Here is a 26,091-nt window from a genome sequence, read left to right on the forward strand (position 1 = left end):
CTTGGTGTTGTGTGTTCTATAGGATTGCACAAATACATAATGACATGTATCCATCATTATAGTATCATAGAGTATTTTCACTGCCCTAAAAATTCTCTGTGCTTCACTATTCATCCCTCTCTCCGCCCAAACTCTGGCAAACACTGATCTTTTTATATATCTCTAGTTTTGCCTTTTCCAGTATCTTAATATATTGGCTTCTTTCACTTAGCAGTATGCCTTTAAGATTCTTCCATGTCTTTTCATGGCTTGGTAGCTTTTTTTTTTTTTTTTAAAGCTCTGCAAAATATTTCATTGTTTAGATGTACCACAGTTATTTATCCATTCGCCCACTGAAGCCAGTCTTGGTTGATTTCAAGTTTTGGCAATTATGAATAAAGCTTCTATAAGCTAAACATTGGTGTGCAGATTTTTGTGTGGACATAAGTTTTCATCTCTTTTGAGTAGATACAAAGACTGTGATTGCTGGATCATACAGTAGGAGTATGTTTAGTTTTGTGAGAATCTTCCAAACTGTCTTCCAAAATGGCTGTATCATTTTTCACTCCACCATCAATGAATAAGAGTTCCTGCTCTACATCCTTGTCAGCATTTGCTGTTGTCAGTGTTCTGGATTTTGGCCATTCAGATAGGTTTGTAGTGGTATCTTACTGCTTTCATTTGCCTTTCCCTGATAACATATGATGTGTAGGATCTATTCATATGGTTATTTGCTATCTATATATCTTATTTTGGTGAGATATTCATTAAGGTCTTTGGCCCATTTTTTATTATGATTACTTTTTTCTTGTTGAGTTTTAAGAGTCCTTTGTATCTTTTGGCTATCAGTCCTTTACCAGATATGTCCTTGCAAATAATTTCTCACTGTCTGTGGCTTGTGTTTTCATTCTCTTGACAATGTCTTTTGCAGAGCTGAAGTTTTTAATTTTAACAAAATCCATCTTATCAATTCTTTCCTTCATGTATTGTGACTTTGGTGTTATATCTAAAAAGTCATCGTCAAACCTCAGACTATTTTCTTCTCATGTTGTAGGAGTTTTATAATTTTTCATTTTACATTTAGATCTATAGTCCATTTTGAATTAATTTTTGTGACAGTTACAAGATCTGTTTCTAGATTCATTTTTTTGCATATGAGTGTCCAGTTGTCCCAACACTGTTGATAAAACTATCTTTTCTTCATTGTATTGCCTTTGCTCCTTTGTCCAAGATAGGTTGACTATTTTTATGTGGGCCTACTTCTGGACTCTATTCTGTCGCATTGATCTATTTGTCTATATATATGTTTTGGCCAGTCTCACACTGTTTTGTTGGATTGTGTCAGTCTCCCAACTTTTTTCTTCTCCTTCAGTATTGCGTTGGCTGTTCTGGATTCTTTGCCATTCCAAGTAACTTTAGAATTAGGTTGTCAGTATACACAAAATAACGTGCTGGAATTTTGATTGGGATTACGTTGAATCTACTGACAATGTTGAGAAGAACTGACATTTTGACAGTGTTGAGTCTTCCTGTCCATGAACATAGAATATCTCTCCATTTATTTTATCTTTGATTTCTTTCATCAGTTTTGTAGTTTTCAGTACGCAGATATTGTTAGGTTTATTCGTAAGTGTTTCATTCTTTTTGATGGTAACGTAAATGGTATTTGTGTCTTTAATTTCCAGTTTCACTTGTTGTTGATATTAACATCCAATTTTAATATCTTCTTTGCTTGATTTTTAAGCCCATTTCAGTTGTCAGACCTGCTTATTTCATGAGGCTTTCTCTTAGGAAGAGCCAGCAAAGCCTTAGTGGTTTTTTTTAGCTTCCTGTTTCTGCGCCTAAATGTACATATGTGTGTGTGTGTGTACTTGTACTTGTACTTAAATTGGAAATGCCCCTGTTTTTCACTTTCTCTTATCTAATTTTCAGTATGTACAAACAATTAAAATTAAGATTCTATCTTTTTTGTTACCTGGAGATTGACGACAAAAATAAATCACATTGCAGAAGTGGTCATGAACCATATGAATGACTTTTTCTTGTATGAATTAGGAAGACTTTTTGTTTGAGAACTATTAGAATGCCTTTTCAGTTGATTAACGTGAAATTTAATGACTCCTGGGTTTATTTCTTTTTAAATGTTTGTGTTTAATAGAAATGGTGATAATTGAGATTTTATAATGATTCTAACAAACTATTTCAGATTGTTCTGTAAATCATTTCAATATTGAGACTTCTTACTCAGATGCCTAAATTATTGTAGAAACTCTTGTACATATTTTATGTTACAAATTACCTCACACATAACTCAATGTGTTGCTTAAGTTAGAATTTCCGCATTGCCAGAAAATTGCCACTGGAGGCAAATTTTGACATACATATTCTAATACATTTGCATGCCCGTTAAGTTCATGTAAGTTTCATGCCTTGGCTATCACTTAAAATGATGATCCCGAAACCCAGCTCCACTCACTCTCCTAACCTTCACCCTTCCAGATGGAGTTGCTCGTTGGACATCTCTATATGCTGTTCTGGAATGCTCAGTCGACCGATTTACAACTGATTTCATCCTTTCCTGAAAACCTGTTTTAATTTCTTATCTCAGTTGACCACATCACTCTTTATCTGAATACGCCTAAAATACAAAGAACATCCAAACTTACTTCTTCTCCCCTCCATGTTATTACTCTCTATTCTATTTGTACATCTTGATATCTCTTGAAGTTGCTTCTTTCTTATTCCCATTAGCCCAGTTTAGGCATGCTTCGTCTCGTTTGTATTACCCTCTTAACTCGTCGTATTCTAGTTTGTCTGTAGTCTGTCTTCTATACTGCCATCAAAGGGAGCCATCTAAGACACAAACCCAATATGTAACTCTCTTGATTAAAAACTCTCGTAATTTATTAAGTTCTTACTACGTGCAGGGCATTCTACTGTTCAGTTTACACTGTCTTCTTTAGTTCTTAAAACTATTCTATGAGGAGGGTGCTATTCTTATTTCCATTTTAATGATTTAAAAAAAGACTGAAGAACAAAAAGATTGAGATCATTACTTAAGATCACATTGGGAAGTACCAGACCAAATCTTTTTTCTCCCCAAACTTGAACTCTTAACTGCTGTCCTGTTCTGATCCATCACTGTAGCAAGAGTTCTTTAAAATGGAGCATATGAGATAGTCCTCTGGGTGTGGGAGGAAAGTGTTTATAACACTATTTATATTTTATGTTTAATATTTATAAATACTTATAAATATATTATGTCTCCATGGCAAATATGTGTTTCATAAACAGACATACATGTATATGTGTTTATACACGTATTCATATGCATTATCTTCACATTGTATATAATATATATTTATACAAATGTTAATTTATATATACATATGTGTACAGTAGTGTTATCTGTATCATGAAACATTTCTATAGATAGATATATACTATGGAGCTATATAGATTATATGTACACGCATGTACACATATACATTTATAAAATAAAAATATATAATATTAATGAATATGTATACCTATCAAATTAATAAATACAATTACACATAAAATATGCATATTTTCAGGTTGAAGACCTATCATGGATAGGCAAAGTATGGCCCATGGGCCAAGTCCAGACTGCCTCCTGGTTTTGTAAAGACGTTTTATTGGGATACAGTGACTCCCATTCATTTATTCACTGTCCACGTCAGTTTTGCAGTACAATAGCAGAGATGAGTAGTTGTGACAGAGATCATACAGTTGAAATATTTTCTATCTGACCCTTTACAGAAAATGTTTGTTACATCCTGGTCTGTGGAATAATTTTTAAGTTCCCTGGCAATGCAGAAATTCCCTGCTGACTCTCCTGCTTCCTTCCTTCATACACATTAGCTACATAGAACTACACCTGAATACAAAATCCAGTATTGCTCCTCAGTACTTTGTGCTGTTTCCTTTCCATGAAATATCTCCTTGACTTCATCTCCTTTGCTTGATAAAATTTTGTATCAACTTTTTAAAACTAACTTAGTTCCCATTTCTTCGTACCTCAGTTTCTCATTAAGATAGTTTATCATTCTACCTTTTGGACTATTTTTGTGTAATAACCATTCATTATACAGAAATTATACAGATGGAAGTATCTGCTTAGTATCTCTCCGTATTGTTATCATGCTATTAGAATACCTATGTAGCTTCCATCCAGAATGTACAGTTTTGAACATTTAATATTTCTAAAGTTGGGACATATCTTATAATGATCTGTAAATTGGACTTACTAGTGTTTCCTTCCTTCTTTCCTTTTCTGGAAAGGAAGCTACTAGAGAAACAATAGTTTTAAATTGATAGTATATGTTCCAATTTTTGACATCTGAAATTCATGGAAGTACTTTATTTATGTATCTTCTCTCCATTATTGGAGTGCAAGCTCATTGAGAAAAGGGTTTTTGTGTTATTTACTTTTGAAAAAGATTGTGTTACAGTGCCCTGTTCATCATATACCGAGTATTTCATGTTGAGTTAAAAATAAATACTAAGTAAGTTAATACTGTTCACTGATAAAATTGTAGGTAGTAGTCTCCAGAATTATTAAGTTAGTGAACGTACCCAGTCAAAGAATTTAGCAGCATCATTTGTTTAAGTTGCAAGAAAAGCATTTTGTTGTGTGAACTTCAGTAACTTCAGTTAGGTGGAAAAGCTTAGGTGAAAAATTCTCTCAGTATATTTGTTTTAGAGCTTGGTGATAATGTAGGGATGTAAGGAAAATGATAGAAAAAAATGTATAGAATTTTCCTAAAATAAATTGTGCTATAAATCAGATAACATTTTAAGTTTAGAATCAAAATGCGGTAATAATGGATGACACAGCAATGTATATATTTTAGAAAACTGTGAAACTCGAAATAGCAGAATGGCAAACTGTGCAGTCTGTTGAGTGATGCTGACAGTACGTGGATTGTATTAGGTGGAACATTAAAACATATCATTTGAAAGTACGTTCTCCTGTGAGTAAAGAACAACCATAAAGCTTTATGTTTTCTCTTTTAAGGGGTTGAGCGGGAAAAAGAGGATCTGGAGAAGCAGATGTCAGATTTGAGAGTGCAGCTGAACTTCAGTGCGATGGCGTCTGAGTTTGAGGAAGTGAAGCGGTGCATGGAGCGAAAAGACAAGGAGAAAGTCCATTTGGCAGCACAAGTGGAGGTGACTTTGCTATCTTTAAGTTGTATTCAGAGGAACTTCTTAATGAACTTTTAATATAAAGACTGTGGTGTTTATGAACTCCAGTTGGGTATAAGTCGTATAAAGTTATGTAGGTGACTGCCTCAGTTACAGAGAGAAATGTCTTTGGATTCATTTCTCTTCGTTTGGGCCTCAAAGGCAGGGGCTACCTATGAAGCTTGAAAATATTTTTTTTTCCAATACAGTTGAGCCTTTCATACTGACAGACGGGACCTTTCTTCCCTGAAGGGACAGTTATTTGGGGGGTGAAACTAGCAGAAGGCACAGTGAAAAGGTATTTGGAAATACAAAGGTTTTCAAGTCTCTGGCTGTTCTGCGCGAGGCAGAGCTGTGAGGACTTGTGTGGTAACCATGTACGATGTGGTGACCATGAGTAAAGTGGAGCGAGGCTGCTACCGTTCCCTGCTTGCCGTTTCCATCTAGCACAGATGGTGTAATTATCAGAAAATACTAAAAATCAAAGGAAAGAGCTTCATAAAAAAATGGCTTAATTCCAGTTTTAGTTATGCAAATTGGATCAAGCATGAAGGACACATTTGGAAGTAGATATGTGTTAGTTTTCCTCTGTATCTGTTATTAGTGAAGTTGTATTCTGATTGTAATAAATTGCCGCATTTGAAGAATTTCCTAAATTATAATGAAAGGTAGAAAACTGGTGTTAAAAGCATCTAATTTTATATAATCCAAAGTAAATATTTAATGTTGCTGCAGTGTAAGTTTCTTTTTAGTCTTGTGACTGATCATTAGAAAATGTATTTTATAGGTTAAAAAAAGTTTCTTCTGTATAGCACAGGGAACTATGTTCAATGTCTTGTAATAACCTTTAATGAAAAAAATAAGAAAACAAATATATGCATGTGTGTGCATGGCTGGGACATTGTGCTGTGCGCCAGAAATTGACACATCGTGATTGACTGTACTTCAATAGAAGAAAATAAATTTAAAAAAATGTATTTTATACTTGGTTCAAGATTCAGATTGTAAAGATAATGGAATAGTGCCATACTCTTTATAAAGCCCTCTACATGCTTGTTTACTAAATTTTTTTTAATGGAAGTATAGTTGACTTACAGTGTAATATTAGTTTCAGGTGTACAACATTGTGATTTGATGTTTTTATAGGATTATTCACAATACCAAGTTATTATAATGTTATTGAATATATTCCCTGTGCTGTATATTATATCCCTGTGACTTTTTTAATTTAATTTTTCAGACTTTTAAAATAATTTATATTTTATTGAGTTAACATTGGTTTATAATATTATATAAGTTTCATGTGTATAACATTATATTTCTATTCCTGTATACACCACAGTGTACTCACTACCAAAAATTTAGTTTCTGTCACCATTCAGTTGATCCCTTTTACGCATTTTGCCTCCGACCCTCACCCGTCCCTTCCCCTCTGGTAACGATTACTGTATTCTCTGTAGCTACCAGTTCTGTTTTTTTTGTTTGGTTTGTTTATTAATTTTTTTACTTACTTTTTTTATTCCATATATGAGTGAAAAGATAAGGTCTTTGTCTTTCTCTGTCTGACTTTATTTCACTTAGCATAATATCCTTAAGATCTATCCAAGTTTTGGCGAATGGCAAGATTTCATTTTTTTTATGGCTCAGTAGCATTCCATTTGTGTGTGTGTGTGTGTGTGTGTGTGTGTGTGTGTGTGTGTTACATCTTCTTTATCCATTCATTCCTTGATGGGCACCTAGGTTGTTTCCATGTCTTGGCTATTGTAAATAATGCTGTGATGAACAAAGGATGAATAGATCTTTTCAAATTAATGTTTTTGTGTTCTTCAGATACATGTCCAGAAATGGTGGATCAAAAAATCAGTAATTTTTTGAGGCATCTCTATACTGTTTTCTATAGTGGCTGCACCGATTTACATTCCTACCAATAGTGTATGAATGTTCTTTTTTCTTCAAATCCTTACCAATGTCTTTTTGTTAATAGCCATTCTAATAATTGTGAGATGTTTCTTCTTTGATTTCTGTGTTGAACCATTAGTTTTTTAGTAGTGTGTTTTTTAGTCTTCACATTTTTTTTCTTTTTCCTAATTTCCTTCCTGTAATTGATTTCTGGTTTCATAGTGTTATGGTTGGAAAAGATGCTTGATATGATTTCAGTCTTTTTAAATTTATAGAGATTTGTTTTATGGCCTAGCATGTGATCTATCCTGGAGAACATTCCATGTGAACTCGAAAATTTGTATTTTGTTTTTGGATAGAATGTTCCACTGTAGGTATCGATTAAACCCACCTGCTCTGATGTGTCATTTAAAATCAGTGTTTCTTTATTGATTTTCTGTTTAGATGATCTATCTGTTGATCTAAATGGGGTATTAAAGTTCCCTACCATTATTGTATTACTGTTAGTTTCTCCCTTTATGTCTGGTAATATTTGCTCTTCATATTTATGTGTTCCTGTGTTTGGAGCAAATATATTTACAAATATTATTCCTCTTCTTGGATTGACCCCTTTATCTTTATGTAATACCCTTCTTTATCCTTTGTTATGGTCTTTATTTTAAAGTCTATTTTGTCTGAATCAAGTATTACTACCCTAGTTTTCTTTTTGTTTCCATTTGATGGAATATTTTTTCTATCCTTTTACTTTCAGTCTGTACATGTCTTTAGCTCTGAGGTGAGTGTCTTGTAGGCAGTATGTAGATGAATCTTGTTTTTTTAATTCATTCAGCTATCAGATGTCTTTTGGTTGGAGCATTTAGACTATTTACATTTGTAGTCATTATTGATAGGTATATACTTACTGCCATTTTGTTACTTCTTGTCTGGTTGTTTTTGTAGTTCTTTGTTATTCTTTTGGTCTCTTTTATTGTGGTTTAATGAGTTTTGTTAGTGTTACATTTGGCTTCCTTTCTCTTTGTTTATTGTGTATCTGTTGTAGGATTTGGTTTGTGGTTACCATGAGCTTCATCTATATTGAAATGAATATATATTTATTTTAAGCTGATAGTTGTTTAAGTCCAAAGACATTTTAAAAGTTCTACTTTTTTTACTTCCCACTCCTCATATTTTATGTTTTTGACATCACATTTTATATCTTTTTGTGTACTCTTAACTATTTAGTGTAGCTGTAGTTGATTTTATGACTTTTGTCTTTTAACTTGCCTACCAGCTTTTTAAGTGGTTGATTCACTGCCTTTGCTATATATTTGCCTTTATGAGTGAGATTCTTTTCATATGTTTTCCTGTTTCTTTATATAGCCTTTCCTTTTTGGCTTAAAGAAGTTCCTTTAACATTTCTTGAAGGCTGGTTTGGTGGTGTTAGACTCTTTTTAGTTTTTGCTTCTCTGGGAAACTCATCTGTCTTTCAGTTCTGAATAGGTTTGCCATATAGAGAGTATCCTTGATATAGGCTTTTTCCTTTCATCACTTTAAGTATATCATGCCATTCCTTCCTGGTCTGCGAAGTTTCTACTGAGAAATCAGGTGACAGCATATGGAGGTTTCCCTTATATGCAACTCTTAGTTTTTTGTCTTGCTGTCTTTAAAATTCTCTTTAACTTTTGCTGTTTTAATTGTGATATGTGTTGGTGTGTATTTCTTTGGGCTCATCTTGTTTGGAACTCTCTTTACTTCCTGGACCTGGATATCTGTTTCTTCCTGCAGGTTAAAGAATTTTTCAGCCATTATTTCATCAAATACATTTTCTGCCCCTTTCTCTCTCTTTTCCTTCTGGGACCTCTATAATGTAAACGTTACTATGCTTGATGTTGTCTTAGAGGTCTCTTCAACTATTCTCATTAAAATTATTTTTTTCTTTTTGCTATTCTGATAGCATGATTTCAGCTATTTCGTCTTCCAGGTCACTTATGTGTTATTCTGTATCACCTAATTTGCAGTTGATTTCATTTCAGTTATTGTTTCTTCACCTCTGATTGGTTCTTTTCTGTATTTTCTACCTCTTTGTTTAACCTCTATGTTCCTCCACTCTTCTCTCAAGTTCAGTGAGCATTTTTATGATCAAAGCTTTGAAGTCTTTATCAGGTAAATTATTTATCTCCATATCATTAGAGTTTTTTTTTTTTTTTCCTGGGGTTTTATTTTGTGCTTTTGTTTACAACATATTTCTCTGTCTTCTCATTTTGTTTGATTTTTTTTTATGTTTGTTTCTATGAATTAGGAGAAACAATTATCTCTTCATGTCTTGAGGGCATGTCCTTGTGAAGGAATGTCTCTGTGCAGACTGTGTGTGTCCTGTGGCTTTGGCTGGAGGGCTGGAGCTGAAGTGAACCTGGGCTTTTCCTAGGGTACACCTGGAGCTGCTGCCTTTGCATAGGCCAGGGCTTCTCCTGGGGTGCACTGGTGGTTGCTCTCCAGTAGCGGGGGGGTGGAGTTGGAGCCAGAGACTGGTGTGGACTGTGGCTTCTCTCAGGGTGTGTGGAGGGCTAACACTTTGGCAAGGGGGCTGGAGCCAGAGGGGCTAGAGCCAGAGCCCAGTGTGAACTGGAGCTTCTCCTGGGGTGCACTGGGGAATGCCACCTTGGTGAAGGGACTAGAGTGGGATCTTGGTGTGGGCTGGGGGTGGGGGTCTGTTGAGGTATTCTTGACAGGCCAGCTATGATGTCAGGCACTTGTCAGTTTGCTTCCTCTGTACTGGGACTCAGAGTAAGTTTGTGTGCACACTCTTTTTAAGAGCAGAGTCTCAGTTTTCTATAGCCCTCCAGCTCTTCTGGATGTAAGCCTCACTGGTTTTCCAAACCTGGTGCTAGTCCTCAGGGTTAGGGTGCCCAAGGTGGGAACTGAACCCCTCACTCCTTAGGGAGGACCTCTGAGTTTTTGGTAATATCTCCACTTGCTGGGGTATGTGGGTTCTAATTAAATCACTTCTCTTCCCCTGTACTCATCTTGGTGTGTGTGTGTGTTTTTTCCTTTTTCTTTGTATCATTAATTATAGAAGAGCTAATCTGCTAGTCTTCAGATCATTCTCAGAGATATTTGTTCTCTATGTAGTTATAGTTTTTGTGTGTCCTTGTGAGGGGGTAAGCTCAAGATCTTCCTATTCTGCCATCTTGGCCCTGCCTTTCCCCCTACATGTTTAATAAATTCTTATTAAAAATATTCTCAGAGCAGTTGAAATGGTAAGACTTTTAAATATTTTTAATGGGTATTATTTAGCCCTTTATCATGCTGACAAAAGTGATAAAATATGATTATTTTGCCAAAGTTAAGTATGAAAAAATATGCTAATGAATGCCAAAGGTAGAAAAATCCCTTATTGAGTTGTTTGAAACCATATGTTGGTTTATCCTCCCTCCCTCCCTCCCCTCCTCCCTTTCTTCCCATTGTTTCTTTTTATTTACCACTTGTAGAATAAATTGGAAAAAAAATCTAAGATACGTAGCCATTTAAAATTACTTATAATGTAATAATGCTCTCATTCAAAATTTATCCTAAATTAATAGTTCTTTTACATTTTTATATGTGTTAGAAGAGTTGGAGTTCTCTTGGGTTAGTGTTTGGGTGTGAAATACAATTGGAGAGAAAGATTGAACATTTACTCACATATGAAGTACAAATGACCATCTGTTACATGCTGGGCACTGTTAGGCACTGTTCTAGATGCTGGTGACATAGCAATGGACAAAACCTCCTCAGGTTTCCCTGTTTCTTTGAAAGTGACATTCTAAAATTGACACAGAATGTTCTTTGAGTTTGTTGCAAGTATAATTCAAATTCCTTTCAAAGGATGAAAGATTTTTTTCCCCAATTGCTATTGAAAAACATACTACAAAAAGACATCATTCACCCTGGAAGAAATTATTATTAACCATTTTTCCTGATTTTCTTACTTTTAACAATAAAATAATTAATTAAAGTTACATTAGTAGTTTTAGATTTGGTGACACTTTGAATATCTTTATTCCCAAGCTATTCTCCAAGTGACATGTAGTGTAGACTTTATAAGAGATATATAGGTCATGGACCACTCAGTTTCACCTCTAACAGTGGCAATTTTATTGAAACTTAATTGAAAAGCATTTAGCCTCTACTTTACTTTCAGTGGTATGGTATACATTCTATAAAAAAATGGAGATGAAGCTCCTTTAGTTACTTTTCCGAGATCAAATATAAGTAAGAGAAGATGCATACAATGAGATTATTGGTCAGGCTCAGGTACAGTAACATTTCTTATGGTTTGTTTGATCATTGATGTCTGTCTTTAAACACATCCTAACACCTCTCCTACAGAACCTTGTGTACCCATTCTTGTTGACTCATTTTTTTCTTGATCTTCCCTCATTTCCATCTTATGTTTTGTCTTTGTTTCAGTTTGTTCATTGTTTCTGTAATGTCCTCTTTTTGTGGAAATCCTTAAACTTTTCCTCCCTGAAGCCTTCTTGGTTTATATCAGTTGCAAAGGGTAATCCTTCCTTTTGAACCATCCTTTTGCCTACATCACTGATGTTTTTATGGCACGTTTCTCACACTGTCTTAAAGTTATCTGGGTATATTTCTCTAAAATTTCAAAACAGGTTGAAATAAAGGAGAAACAGAGCTGCAGAAGAAAGCTGTCCTTGTCACTAAGACAAATCTGACCTTAATGTCCCTACCTTGCTAAAGATATTTTTTTGAAGTCTTGTCCTTGTATCTGAACGCTTGAATTTTCTGTGTCCTAGAATTGGTGTGACCTGGGAGGCTGGTTCATATTAATAATGAAACTCACAGGAGAACAGTATAGGAAAGAGTGCCAGTTCATTGATGTACCCTGTGGGAGTCCTATATGGATATTTAAACACTATTTTCCTATGCAGGGCACCAGTCTCAATTTTCTAAACCTAGGTTTAGAAAGCTCACTTAGTAACCAAAAAAAAAAAATTGCTTGGTGAACACTGAAGCAGAGAATAATGAAAGGACTATTATTTCATGGCTGTGGCTCCCTCAACCCATCACTTCTCTTTATCAGCATTCTGGTACTCAGAGATCCTATTTACTTGAGCAGATTCTGTCTTTATTCTTGGAGTTTGTTGAACTGATTTTGTCTTCCTAACAGTCTTCTATTCTGCTTCCACTGTGATGCTCAATGCTCTGTTTACGTTTTCTTTTGGTATATTGCTATGCACAGATTTTGCTCTAGGCCATTTATCAGTATGTATTGATGTTATAATTCAAATTGGTTGCATTCTGGGAGCCACTTATGAATTAAGGACTTAGATGCCTTTTCAAATCATCAATGAATATGGGGTAAGAACCAAGACTTATTTCAATATCTCTTTATGCCTTCCGCCCTACCCCAAAACAATGTCTTACCCATTTTAGGCACTCAATTAATATTTGCTGACTGAAATAATATATTGTAGAACATTTTTATGGTTATTTTTCAAAGCTAACATTTGTTGTCCAGTCATTCCTTAGAAGCACATTCATTTCTGAAAGAGTTGTCAGTATTCAAGGGGATCTTTGCTCCTTCTCGCTAATTGCATTAGTTTTTGTTGATCCAGAATATATATTTTAAGCAGTTGTTCTGTACTGGGGAAAAACAATGAAAATAGCTTGTAAGAAACCCAAATGAAAGCTACATTTGAGTTTGCATAATTTACCTTTCAAATTCTACCTAAGACCTCAGATCTGTATATGCATAGAAAATACTAAGTGCATTTTTCTCTTCTTCTAAACTTGAGTTGAACCTCATTAACCTTGATAGGCTATTTGTATTCATAAGAATTCCAAGCATCCTTGATCAATGATTCCTCCTGATTTAATCTCAGCCTCCATCTTCCATCAACTTACTCTTCTTGAAGAAAAAAAAAATTTGACTTTTAAATTCAATGAAGAACTTCAAAGAAAAAAAACACACAAGGTGCTGTACATAATTTAGATTAAATTTTGAAAGTGATAATTGAGTGACAACTGTCATGATTATTCATTAGCAGAAACATGGGACTGTAATGCCAGAATTTACTTCTAAAAAGAGAGACGGTAGTTGAAAACAAATGATAATCAATTGTAACTTTTGTTTAATGATTAGTATGGCAGAAATAGAAGGAAGAGTGTTCCTTTTATGGATGCTTTTAGGATAAACTCTTTTGATCTTTGAATTTCTTATCTAAAGCTGGCTTTACTATGTAGTGACGCTGTCTTCATTACTACTTTTAAACCCTTCTTAGAGACCTATGGTCTTAGACGGCTTAGTAACCCTGTCTTTCATTTCCTATTGTACTTCTTTTTTAAAATCTTAATGATTTCTCCTCATCCATATGCATGTTGTAAAATATGGTATTATCTGATCAATAAGTAATTTTTAATATATAGATTAGCTTATAAACAAAAGTATTGGGAGCAAAACTTTATAGACAGAGGCTAAAATTGTCGAACCCAGTGGAGACAAAGTCTGCCTCTATTATTAACCAAATTAACCCTGACATTAGGGCAAATTGCAAAGTCTGTAGATACACTCTACGCCAAGTTCTTAAAAAAACTAACTATTGGCAGAGACTGTGTACAGGTGAAAACTCTGAAACTAAATAAACCTTTGCACTTCTTGCAAGATTTAGTTTAATTTTCAGATCTTTCATCTTCCTGGAAAAATAAGAATTTTAGGAGTTGTGAAGAAAGGCAGTTTTTCTATTTTCTGTAACTCTGAGTTGCTTGCATGTTTCCACAAAGCCAGAAAGTAGGAGTGGACTGAATATTTTAATTTTTTCTCTAAACTATCACTAATACTTATAATTTATCATTTGAGTGTGGTGAATAGGAAAATAATTTAGAAATAAAAATATCCATTTTCAAGTTCTTTATTTTCTGAAGTCATGATAATTTCTACATTGTGTTTTATATATAAATTGAATATGTAGGCTTTTGTGATTCTTATCTCTATGTATATGATGTGTGTGTGAGTGCATGTGTGCACCTGCATGCATGAGGCTGTGGTGAAACAGGGAGGAACTTATATTCCTCATAAAATAATGAAGTTTTGATAATTTCTATTTAAAGCAATGACAAAGATAACAGGTAGCTTTGGAATAACTATTAAAGGAATGGCTATAGAAAAATGGGTGAAATGAAATAAATGAGGTAATATTCTTGCATCTAAGTAATTGATGGTTATTCATTTCTTACTACCACAAATACGTTAACAGAGGGATAGTAGACTTTATATTAAGCAGATTTTAACTATTCATACATTATTCCTGTAGCCTTTCCTTATCATTAGAGTGATTTTAATTTGATAGTGTTTCATTTTAAGTGGAAAATTAACTGCTTGTTAGATGTTTATTTTCAGGCAGCTGTCTACAAGTGGAAGTGAGATTGTACTGAGCCTTAAACCACAAAAAAGTCAACAAGTTTATTATACTCTTGAAAATGTTCAAATAGTATAAATTATCTTTGTAAGAAAATAAACTATTCATTTGCACTGAGATAAACATTCTTTTAGTTTTTAATAAGTAATACATGGCTAACATCAACAAAGGTAAATGTTAGCAAGTTTTTACAAATGTATTATATGCATTTAGTTTATAGTACTTCAGTTAGGTGAGGTATGTTTTTATATCATGCAACATTTTATTTTTGGGGAATATATAATAAGATGTTAGACTGTTTGCCCTTCCTTAGAATAGATTACACATTAGGCAAACTTGGCAATTCTGATTGAAGAACAACTTCTGCCTTTGGCAATGGTGGATTATCTTGTTGCAGAATAAACCTCTTACTGAGAAAAACTAGAAAAGCTGGGTAAGACATATGTTGAAAGAAAAAAACTGAATTTTTCAGAAAGTTATCTGGTTACAAAGACAGGAAAGATCAAGTATGCTGTTGAGGAAGGGGATGCAGAGTGATGGATCTGACACTTGGCCCCACTTTCCCTTGGAATGTGCTCTGAATTACAAATTGAGCAGAGCTTACAACAGAGTTTAGGCCCCTGAAGAGGAAGAGCCTGGTTAACATTTCACACCTGGGATGGGATACCCAAGGGCTAAACCCCAGGATTCTATGTGAACTGAAAATAGACTAATAGTCATAAAGACTGTAACATAGCTTTGAGTCTGCCTTGATTTTGTCTCTTCCTATCCTAACTGTCCATTTAAACAAAAGTACAGTTGACTCTTGAACAACTCGGGTTTGAATTGCATGGGTTTACTTATATGCAGATATTTTTTCAGTAGTATATATTACCATGGTCTAGTTGGTTGAATGCATGAATACATGGTCTAGTTGGTTGAATGCAAGAATACAGTGGAACTGTAGATATGGAGGGCCAACTATAAGTTATACTTGGATTAACTCCTTTTGTTGTTCATGGGTCAACTGTAAATCTTTTGTGGAGGAAGATATTACCATCCAAAGCCCTCATATTGTTTCTGTAATTTGTCATAGAATATCTAGCATTTAATCAGAACTTAGCAGGCATAACAGAAAACAAAACCATACTAATAAAAAGCAAGAGAAAAAAAAAGCAGAACTAGAAACAAGCATATAGACTATTCAGATATAAGTTAATAGAAATCAACTTTCAAGCAATGGTTATTAATATGTTAAGAAGTTAGGTTGTAAGGTATTTAATTCTAGCAGAGAATAGGACATGAAAAAAAATCACTAGAAATCTGAGAATTGAAATATATACCTAAATTAAGAGCTGGTTAGGTAGGTAGAGTTTAACAGAAGATTAGAAACATTTTTCCTTATTACCCTGAAGAATTTTATGAGTTCTCTATCCATATGTATGCTTAAGTTATATAATATGTGGGTTGGTTTCTTGTTTTGTATTCTATTTTTAATATCTTCTAATTGGCAGTGAGAAAAACAACTTCTTCAGTCTTTTATTCAATAAATTTTGATTAAAGGCTTGTTAGGTATTGGGTCTGGTGCTGGGGTCTGGGGTTACACAAGTGAAATTAACGTTGCCCCAAGTAAAGTCACAACCACTGAACTCACATTTAGCATCAATGTCAGTTCGCCAGAAAAACCAGGCCTCTCCATTGTGGATGGGCAGAATCACTGTGATTCTTAAAATGTGGAGTAGGGGTATGAGCAGGGGGCTCTGAACCTTTGGAAGTGGGCATGATGCTCATTGGTTCGTACTGCACCAGGATGACTCCTACCTTCCAAGGGCATATGTATATATATATGAAAGCAAAGAGTCATCAGAATACAAGACAGCAGAAATATCTTCAAGTAGAAATTGGTACTTGATGATTGAAAATCTGAAACAATGGCTTCATAGTTTTGTAGGTTTAATGATTTCATTATTATGTCACATTTTCCAGTTATATTTGTCCCTTCAAACTTACAAGAAACTGAGACACACTCAGATGGGGGTTTAATGTAAGAGAGGCAAGAAACTATCTTGATAGCTGCCCTGCTGGACTTGATGGAGAAAACAAACTTCATACATGTAACCACACTAACTCTATGTTGACACTCTATTCCAAAAGGGGTAAACTTCAACCAGCTCTCGATGGCTCCCTTAGGTTTAGTAATAATTTATTGGTTGAGTCATCTGTCACCGTGGTGCTGGAGTCACTGGGTTCTACTAGTACTCTGGTTTTTTGTTTGGATTTGTGTATGTGTGTGTGTGTATATGTGTATGTATTTGAATTTCTATTAAAAATCAATTGCTTTCAGCCTGAAAAAATTCCTTTAGGGTTTCTTGTAAGGATGGCCTACTAGCAACACATTCGCTCAACTTTTGTTTATATGACAATGTCTATTTTATCTCATTTTAAAACAAGAATTTGCTGGATGTAAGACTTTACTTGATTCTCTTGCAGCACTTCGAATATTGTCATCGCACTGATTTCTGTTTTCCATTGTTTGTCATGAGAAGTCAGCTTTTAATCTTCCTGGGTTCCCTCATACATGATGAGTAATGTTTCTGTTACTGCTTTCAAGATATTCTCATTGTCTTTATCTTTCAGCATTTGACTGTGTTATGCTTGGATATGGATATTTTTGCTTTTATTCTATTTGGTGTTCGTTAAGCTTCTTGGATATAGATTAATACTTCTCTTCAAATTTTGGAAGTTTTCAGCCATTGTTTCTTGTATTTTTCTGTTCCTTTCTTTCCCTCCTTTCCTTTTGGTATTTTTGTTACATGTATATTTCTCTGAGGCTTTGTTCATTTTTATTCTTTTTTTTTTTTCTCTGTTCCTTCAATTACATAATCTCTGTTGATTTACCTTAAATTTTTGGATCTTTGAATCTTTTCTTCTGCCAATTCTAATCTACTATTGAGCCTTTCAAGTGAATCTTTCATTTCACTAATTGTATTTTTCAATTCCAGAATTTCTGTTTTAAAAAATAATGTCTGTCTTTTTAGTGCATTCTCTCTTTGATGAGACACTGTCATCATATACTTTTATTTTTTTAAAATGATTTCCTTTTGTTCTTGGAACACATTTCTAACAGCTGATTTTAAATCTTTGTCCATTAAGTTCATCATCTGTACCCCTTCAAAGCCAATTTTTATTGTCTACATTTTTTCTTTTGTATATGTTACACTTTCCTATTTCTTTTCATGTCTTGTAATTTTTGTTGAAATAGAGCATTTTAGATAATATGTTGTATTAAGTCTGGGTACTAATTTACTCCCCACTTTCTTGGGTTTGTTGTTGTTTATTTTTTTTTACTTAGTGAAATGGCTGGAGTACCAGTTAGGAAAAGATATCTATTCTGAGTCACAGAGAGGCAAAATGATGGAAAATACAGAAAGGTTCATAAGAAATATATGGGACATAGTGAAGAGATCTGAAGTTCAAATATGTATGTAATTGGAGTCTTAAAAGCAGAAGAATGAGGCAGGGCAGAAGCAATCGCTGAAGAGAAAAGACATCGATTCACATAATTAAGAAGTTCTGAGAATCCAAAGCAGGACAAATACAATGAAAATCACAGCTAGACATGTCATAGTAAAATTAGTAAAACTAAAGAGAAAGAGAAAACTTCAAATGCAGCTAGAGGGGAAGGAAGGCATATTATGTGAATGATCAAAATGGAAACCAGAAGAATAAAAAGATGTCTTCAGAGTACTGAAATAGAATAATTGCCAGTCTAGATCCATACTTAGTGAAAATATTCTTCAGAAGTGAAGGTGAAGTAAAGATACTTCTCAACAGCAAAACTGACGAATTTAACTTTAGCAGAACTATAATGGTAAAAGTAATTTTTTGAAGGAGAAAGAGCAAAAATGCAGCAGGGAATGAAGACCAATATATATGAGGCAAAAATTTGGGAAAAATCTAAGTGAATATTGAGTTAAAAACAGTGGTACTAATATCTTGTATTTAATTTATTTATAAAATCACATGAATACTGTTTAGTTTGGGAAGTTGTATATATTAAGTTGAAGTGTTTTTAAAATCCTTGATATGGAATTGGATTAGGAGCCATATCTTGAATTCTCATTGGTATAGAAAACACACTGATTTTACTTTGTCTGAATGTGGCATGGCTGTGTTGGGGGAATATCATGTTCTTGGACTTTGAGGGGCTGATTACAGAAGCATCCCTCAAAGCCATCCATTTCCATGTCGACTAGAGCCAAAAAAGAGATTATTATTGTTTTTCTTTTCTTTTTTTTTTTTGTGGTAAAATAGACATAACATAAAACTTACCATCTTAACCATTTTTAAGTAAACAATTCAGTGGTATTAAATACTTTCAGACTTTTGTGCAACCATCAGAACCATCCATCCCCTCCCCTATTGAAACTACATCTGTTAAATAGTAACTCTGCATCCTCCCCTCCCACCAGCATCTGGCAACTACCATTATACTTTCTATATATGATTTTGAACACTGTAAGTACCTCATATAAGTGGAGTCATACAGTGTTTGTCTTTTTGTGATTGGCTCATTTCACTTCGCCTAATGTACTAACGGTTCATCCATGTCGTAGCACATTGCAGAATTTCCTTCCTTTTTAAGGTTGAATAATGGTCCATTGTATATATATTTTGCTTATCTGTGTATCAGTTGATGAATAGTGGGTTGCTTCCACATTTTGGTTATTGCGAATAATGCTGCTGTGAACACAGGTGTCCACACATCTCTTTAAGACCTGCTTCCACATCTCTGGGGTACCTTCCCAGAAGAGGAATTGCTGGATCATATGGTAATTCTGTTTAATCTTTTAAGAAACCGATCTTACTGTTTATCCCAGCAGGTATACCATTTTATATTCCCACCAACAGTGCACAAGGGTTCCAATTTATCCAACACTTTTCTTTCCTCCCCTTCCCTCCCTTTCCCTTCTCCTCCCCTCTCATCCCCTCCCCTCCCCTCCCTTCCCCTCCCCTCCCCTTCCCTTTTCCTCTCCTTTCCTTTCCTTTTCATTTGTTTTATAGTAGCCGCCTGAATGGGTGTGTGGTGGTATCTCAAAGGATCATTATTTTTGTTTGAAACAATGTTTACTTTAGAAAAAAGAAAATAGACCTCTTTTATCTCGTTTAGCTTTCCTTAGCTTCTATTTCCTGTCTAAAATAGAAAAATTGATTTTTCTCGATTGCACAAGGTTATTGTATCATATAAGATAATGTGTCTGATCTATTTCAAATAAACCATAATGCTCATAATGATGTAGAGCAATACAGTTGTGTTATGTTACACTTAGTTTCTCTTCTTCACTGTATGTCAGTGCCATTAAGAATAATATTTTTTTTAGTTGAACTGTGTAACTTACCCTAATCCTCTCAGCTGCTACATCGGTATTGGTAAGTCACAGGTGTACGCCTTTGACTGATACCTGCTTTGCCCTGTTGCATTTCATAGTAAATGTGTAACTGTATTTGCTGTAGAACCTCAATCAAGACAGTCCCAAATACTAATCTGCTTAAAGCAGAACAGTTCTATCCCATCTATATTCAAATTTTCTTTTCCCACAGTGCCTGCTTTAAACATCAGAGTTACAGAGTTAAAATTATCAGTTTAATAGAGTGTGAGAAAAATTAAGAAAACAAAACGTACTTTGAGATATGTGTGCCAGGGTCAGAATTCCCCTAGTGTGTTGCTGGAGACTGGATGATATATGTCGCCTTGTGTTTTAAGTTAAGAACTCTGAGGAAATGTGTATTTAAAATGTTCCATATAGTGAACATCACGGCTAATGAAACAAGTTAATATTTTATCTCTTAACGAAGAGATGAATGTATTTAATTAATTGAACATTATTTTCTGTACTTTGCTTAGGCTTAGTATCATGTTTCATTAAAAAGTACAAGGGAACTGTGGTTGTATGAAGCAGATATGTTCTCATAGGATTTGTGGAGAAATAATCATTTTTAATCACTTGGAAAGACTGAGGAACCTATTATTTGGGATTAATGTCCCTTGTGTGTCTCTGCTTCATTGAACGAAAAGAAAATGATAATAGTATTTGTGGTCAAAATTAGTATGATAGAAAAGACAGAAGGTTATGTTTTTAAAGGGAGAATATTTGTGACACAGTTACCATCATGACCCCTGATTTCTTTTTTAATTCAAGTATAGTCAGTTTCAATGGGTCAGTTTCTGGTGTACAGTATAATGTTTCAGTCAGACATATACATACATATATTTGTTTTCATATTCTTTTACATTATAGGTTACTACAAGATATTGAATATAGTTCCCTATGCTATATAGAAGAAATTTTTAAAATCTATTTTATATGTAGTTGTTAATATTTGTAAATCTTGAACTGCCGATTTATCCCTTCTCACCCCTTTCCCCCCAGTAACTGTAAGATTGTTTACTATGTCTCTGAGTCTGTCTCTGTTTTGTAGATGAGTTCATTAGTGTCTTTTTTCTTTTTTTAGAGTGAGTGATATATGATTTTTTTGATGTTTTATGTGGCTGATCCCTCAGTCATTAAGTGTTTGAATCAGTTTTTATAAGATTATTAATAGATGTTTTGCTTGAGTTAAAAAATGTTGACTCATAGACTTTAAGTATATGTTCTACTTTCAACCAATCATGACTTTAAAAAAAATTTTAAATAGTATGATCCCAATGAGTAATGGCCTAATTTAGCTGCATGTAAGTATATTTTGGGGCTACCAGAAATGTTTTGATTGATTTGAGTTCTTTTATTCAAAGAGATTTGCCTTAGTTCTTCTGACTATGGAAAATTGATTAGTTGTCCTCTTGGTATCAGTTCATAAAACACCTAAATTATACTGAAATGAATGAGTTCATTAAGACATGCAAGAATATGTCAAGCTAATTTCCCAGTAGAGGTGAGTGGGGCATGGCTTAATTGAGAATCTGAGAATTTCAAGTGAAATCCTATTAAATCTGTTAGTTCTTTTGTTTACTCAGTAAAGGCAAAACTTTGTAATATCGGTTAGGGCTTAGTGTGGGAAATAGAACTGCTCCAGGTATTTTATATGATAGTTGTTAATAATATTGGCAGATGTGTCCCTGCCTCGGCTTCCAAGAAAGGATGGATAGCACAAGGGAGGAGATTCACTACAGAACAAAGTAAGTTATTATCTCTCATGACCTTGCGGGCCAGCAGCGAAAAACCAAATTAGCAAGTATATGGCCCCTGCCTCACTTCCACATTCTAAATCTCTCCACACTGCATCTAATTTGCCCCCGGAACACAGCTCAAGGGAGTGCTGAGCATTTGGTTTTGTAGCCTCCATGGAGTAGGAGTATATTAGGAAGTGGAGCTAGGGGCTGATTGCTGCTGGGTGATACACAACAACGGCAGTAGTCAGGTTTTCTTTTGGTTGAGAAACACGGCCTTGCCTTGTCTTTTTCACAGTCTTTGAGCCTAGCTTTGTGGCACTCAGTGAATGCTGGTTGAATTCGTGTGAAACGTAACATCACGTTTACATATACCCATGCATTAGTAATGTTATATTCAATCTGTAATAGTTCTTTTCAGGGTTTTTTTTTTTTTTCTTTTGAAGCATTCTGTCCATGTTAGTTTAAACTAAATCATCATCTATAAATACAATTAACTGGTCACGTGGAAACTAAAATATTCCCATCATGCTGGAAAAGAGTTTAATTTCAATAAAAACAGAACGTGTAGATAGAAGTTTAATATTGTTTCTGTTCTTGAGTCAGTCATCTTCCTCACTGGACTACTTGCATCTCATTTTGGATATGTTACTGTTTTCTTTAGTGACTGTTTTCATTTTGTCCCTGCTTTAAGAAAGTCATATTTTGAGCTGGAATTAGTCTACTCTGTTCGCAGAGTCAGTATTAAAGATGATTAATTGAATTCTATTTCAAATGGTATTCTACTTGAGGCTTGTTTGCTGTTTATTAGCTTTAATATCACTGTTTTTGTTCTTGTAACAAACTGAGCTTTATGTCATTTTTGTGTCAGTGTATCATTTTGATATATTCAGACAGTTACTACTTTAATTCTATTTGGTTTCTAGAAACTGTATTGTAAAGCAGATTATTCTGTTGTGGTTTGTGTGTTTTTATATAAATATAGCAATTAAGAGTTGTGTTTCCAACCAAGGATTTTTAACCAAAATCTTTTACGCTTAAAATGAAGTTGTCATCAATGCCAAGATATAAAAACTCTTAATCTCTATAGTAATTAAAATTTTAAAATATCGGTAAAATGAGTATACTACAAACACCACATAATTTTACGGTGTGTGTCTTTACTCTAGCACACTAAGAAGTATGTGTGTATGGACAACTATTGTGTCTCTGATATACCAAAAACTGACAGCCAAGCTGTTATAAATATTAAAATGAAAATGTACAGTTAATTTTTTTAATCCTAATATTTAGAAGGGGCTTTCTCAGATATTATCAAACTATTTGGGGAAATTGAACAAGTGGCGTTTTTATTAATAAACAGATGCTTTACAAATGATTATATTTCCATGTGGCTTGCCCCTAATTTGGAATCTTCCCCACCGCCCCAGACATTACAGAATCAAATTATTTTGAATTCTTACAAAAGGCTTTTTTTGTGAGTGTTTGGGAGAGGTGTCTCATTGATTGGATTCTCCTGTTCATCGTTTTCCTCTTCTCCATCCTCCTCTCAACCCCGTTTCCCCTGCCAACACCAATGTTATAGGCAAGTGCATCTTGAAAGAAGATACCAAAGAGAAACAGGGCAGGAATGCTAGGCAGGCTCTTGCTTTAGTGTTGTTGGTGTTGAGTTCTGAGATTGGCTGGCATGAATGGACACATCCTCTCTATCTCTGTTTCTGTCTCTCTCTTACCCATCCTCCCTTTCTTTCTCTCTATTACTTTCAGTAGCAAGTGTTGAATTATCTTCTTTTCCTTCCCTTTGCCATTATCTAATGTTGTTAGAATAGGGCTCTTTTCTTTTGCACAAATAATTATTGTTAGAAAGCACTATATCATCAGATAAAGACAATGAGGAATGAAATGTAAGAATAGATTAGATAGCATAAATCGGGAAGAGAGGCAGAATTTGAAATAGAGAAGAAAGAATTGCTCCTCTGTATCACATTTATTAAAAATAACTGTTGTGTCTGTTTCCTCAACTAGGCTGTAGGGTTCTTAAGAGCAGTAGAAAACAGAACAATGCTGTCTTACTCATCTTTCTGTCTCAGCACCTTTGTTGTTGCTGAATGCAGTAAATTTTTTTGGGGGCTGAATGGAAACACCTGTATTTTCTTCAGAAACACTGGCTAGTTTCTTTTCTAGCCTCTTAAGTGCTGCAGGTGGTTCTTATAAACCAGCTCCATTGAATTTGCTGAAATTGAATTAAGATGAGAGAAGAATTGGTTCTAAAAGTCCATTTCTGCTTTAAAAGGATGATCTTCAATTATTTTTAATGTGGCTGTAACATTTTAATATTCTAGTGTTAGGACAATGTCCTTTGGTGGTTAATCTTAAGCACATAACTGCTCATGTTGTTCCCTGGCTAAAAAACATTTGAAAGCTTAAACTGGATTTCAGCATCCCACCCAACATGATTTCTGACCGTGCTTCCCAGTCTCTTAGCTCTCTTGAGCTGTTACTCTTCGTGAACAGCCACAGACGTCCTGCCCGCTCTGTGGCTCCTGCCCAGGCTGTTGTTGGTCATCAGTGCTCATCTCCTTTCTAACAGTGATCCACTCGTTTCTCTTCTTCACATTTTAGTTTGCCTGTTGTCTCCTTGTTTTTCGTTTTCTTCTTATGAGGTCTTACCGATCAGAATAGTTTCTCTTAAATTTACTAACTTAAATCCTGTTTCTGCTAACACTGATATTGCTTCCTTCCTGCTGGATCATATTTGCTCTGATCAGTATTTCTCATACAGTACTTTGCTGGTTTTAACCTAAGTCAACCGTATGCTGTGATTTTTCTCTCTGTTTCAAAAAAGTTCTAGAAACATCTGTGCATCAGAGATTGTGTAATTCCTGTTAAGGATTCCCTTCTGTCTCAGGAAGAAATATGGCCAGTTCTTTAATTATTGAAAAGACTGGCTAGTATCCAAGCCAGCAATACAATGAAGCAGAATCAGTATTTGAATATTAGGGACCAGTGACGAGTCCTTTCTCTGCTGAAAACAATCTTCCTTATCTTGTATTGATCATTTTATCTTTCCGTGCCTTCAGTTTCCTTACCTCTAAAATACAGACATTAGATTGCCTCTCTAATTCCAACTTTTTTTTTTCTATTTAGTAATAAAAAGCTATCATTGTTGAATTGCTGAAATGTGCCCGTCAGTCTTCCAGGTGTTTTATGTAAGTGATCTCGAGTAGGTCATCATTGTTCTGTGATGTCGATGGTACTGATTCCCTTCTATAAATTTAGCCTCTTTGGTTCACAGACAGTAAGCAGTTCTAAGGTCATAGACTAGCAGAGCTGGGATTTGAACTCAAGTCTGGTACCCATGCTCTTTCCATGGTAGGCCACTGTCTCCCTGGGATGTTATTTTGAGTCCTGTAAGCCTAGCTATTTTCTCATTACCGTTACAAGTTTCCACAGGAAGTACACAATACTGTAGGTGGAAGTGTTTATTTAAGATAAATACTATTTAGAGTACCCTGACTTATTTGGGACCAGGCTTTCATTTTTAAATGTTCACTAAGGTGCCCAGTCTTTTGTGTGTGTTGACTGTCAAGTGAGAGTAGAGGAGAAATTGTGCTTTACTGTATTTTAGCTACATCAGTGAACAAATAATTATTGTTGAGACCTATACCATAGTCTACTTTTTGTCCCTAATCCCTCATGGAAAATGTTTTAAATGTAGGCTGAGCAGTTCTTCTTTATGAATATGAGAAATAACAAGGTGGGTGGAAAGATCTTTGTGTGCTAGACAGAGCAGATTTCTTTATTCTGTAAATTTGCCTCATTATTCTACCTTGTCCAGTTTTTCCACTTTTGTAATTTCCAGTTGATAAATATCCTTTTGTAAGCAAAATGTCTGAAATTATGATCTTAGATATGTGATCAGTTAAAGCTAGAATTTCTGGGGTGTCCTATCCACATTATTTTTTTAATAGAATCACTTATTGATTTATGTTAATTTTAAATGTCATATTCATATGAGTAGGCTGTCTGTAATTTTCTTAGAATTTGAATACAACCACTGCAGTCATTAAAAATGGAGCCAGTGGCAGCCACAGCCAATCCATTTTAAAGGGAGGGTTCTTTTCTACCATCTTCTAAATGCATTGTTTTACAGGTATTATTTATAGTTAAGTGTTTTATAATTAAGAACTCATTTAAGGACTTACCTTTTTTCATCTCTGTCTGTTCTTTGGTCATTTTACTCCTGGAAGAGAAGAGCTAACTTAGTAGGCCTGAGACAGCTTTCCTTAGGAGGGCCTGCTTGCAAGGTAGGCCCTGGTCTAGCATCTAGAAACTTGAGTGATAATCAGTTCTTTACACTGATACGAATCTTTCCCTAATGGTGAGGGTAGCTCTCTGTGCCTAGACCTTTTGTACAAACAAAATGTTGTTTAAGCTGAACATCTGCTTTACTTCTGGGAG

At 34.6% G+C, this 26,091-nt stretch overlaps 1 protein-coding gene across 10 annotated transcripts in view; it reads left to right on the plus strand.

Moving 5' to 3' along the window:
* The window catches only part of CEP128 (centrosomal protein 128), a 357,239-nt gene that overhangs the window by 84,485 nt on the left and 246,663 nt on the right, over positions 1 to 26,091 (plus strand). For all 10 annotated transcript variants that reach the window (XR_012507429.1, XM_045517288.2, XM_074365179.1 and 7 more), the window contains one exon: positions 5,021 to 5,172. Coding sequence is in view for 9 of the 10 variants with exons in the window: in XM_045517288.2 (XP_045373244.1) it covers positions 5,021 to 5,172 (152 nt within the window). In the remaining variant the exon portion in view is untranslated. The remainder of the gene's footprint in view (positions 1 to 5,020; positions 5,173 to 26,091) is intronic.

The sequence above is a fragment of the Camelus bactrianus genome, chromosome 6, assembly GCF_048773025.1.
Source record: "Camelus bactrianus isolate YW-2024 breed Bactrian camel chromosome 6, ASM4877302v1, whole genome shotgun sequence".
Classification (NCBI taxonomy): Eukaryota; Metazoa; Chordata; class Mammalia; order Artiodactyla; family Camelidae; genus Camelus; species Camelus bactrianus.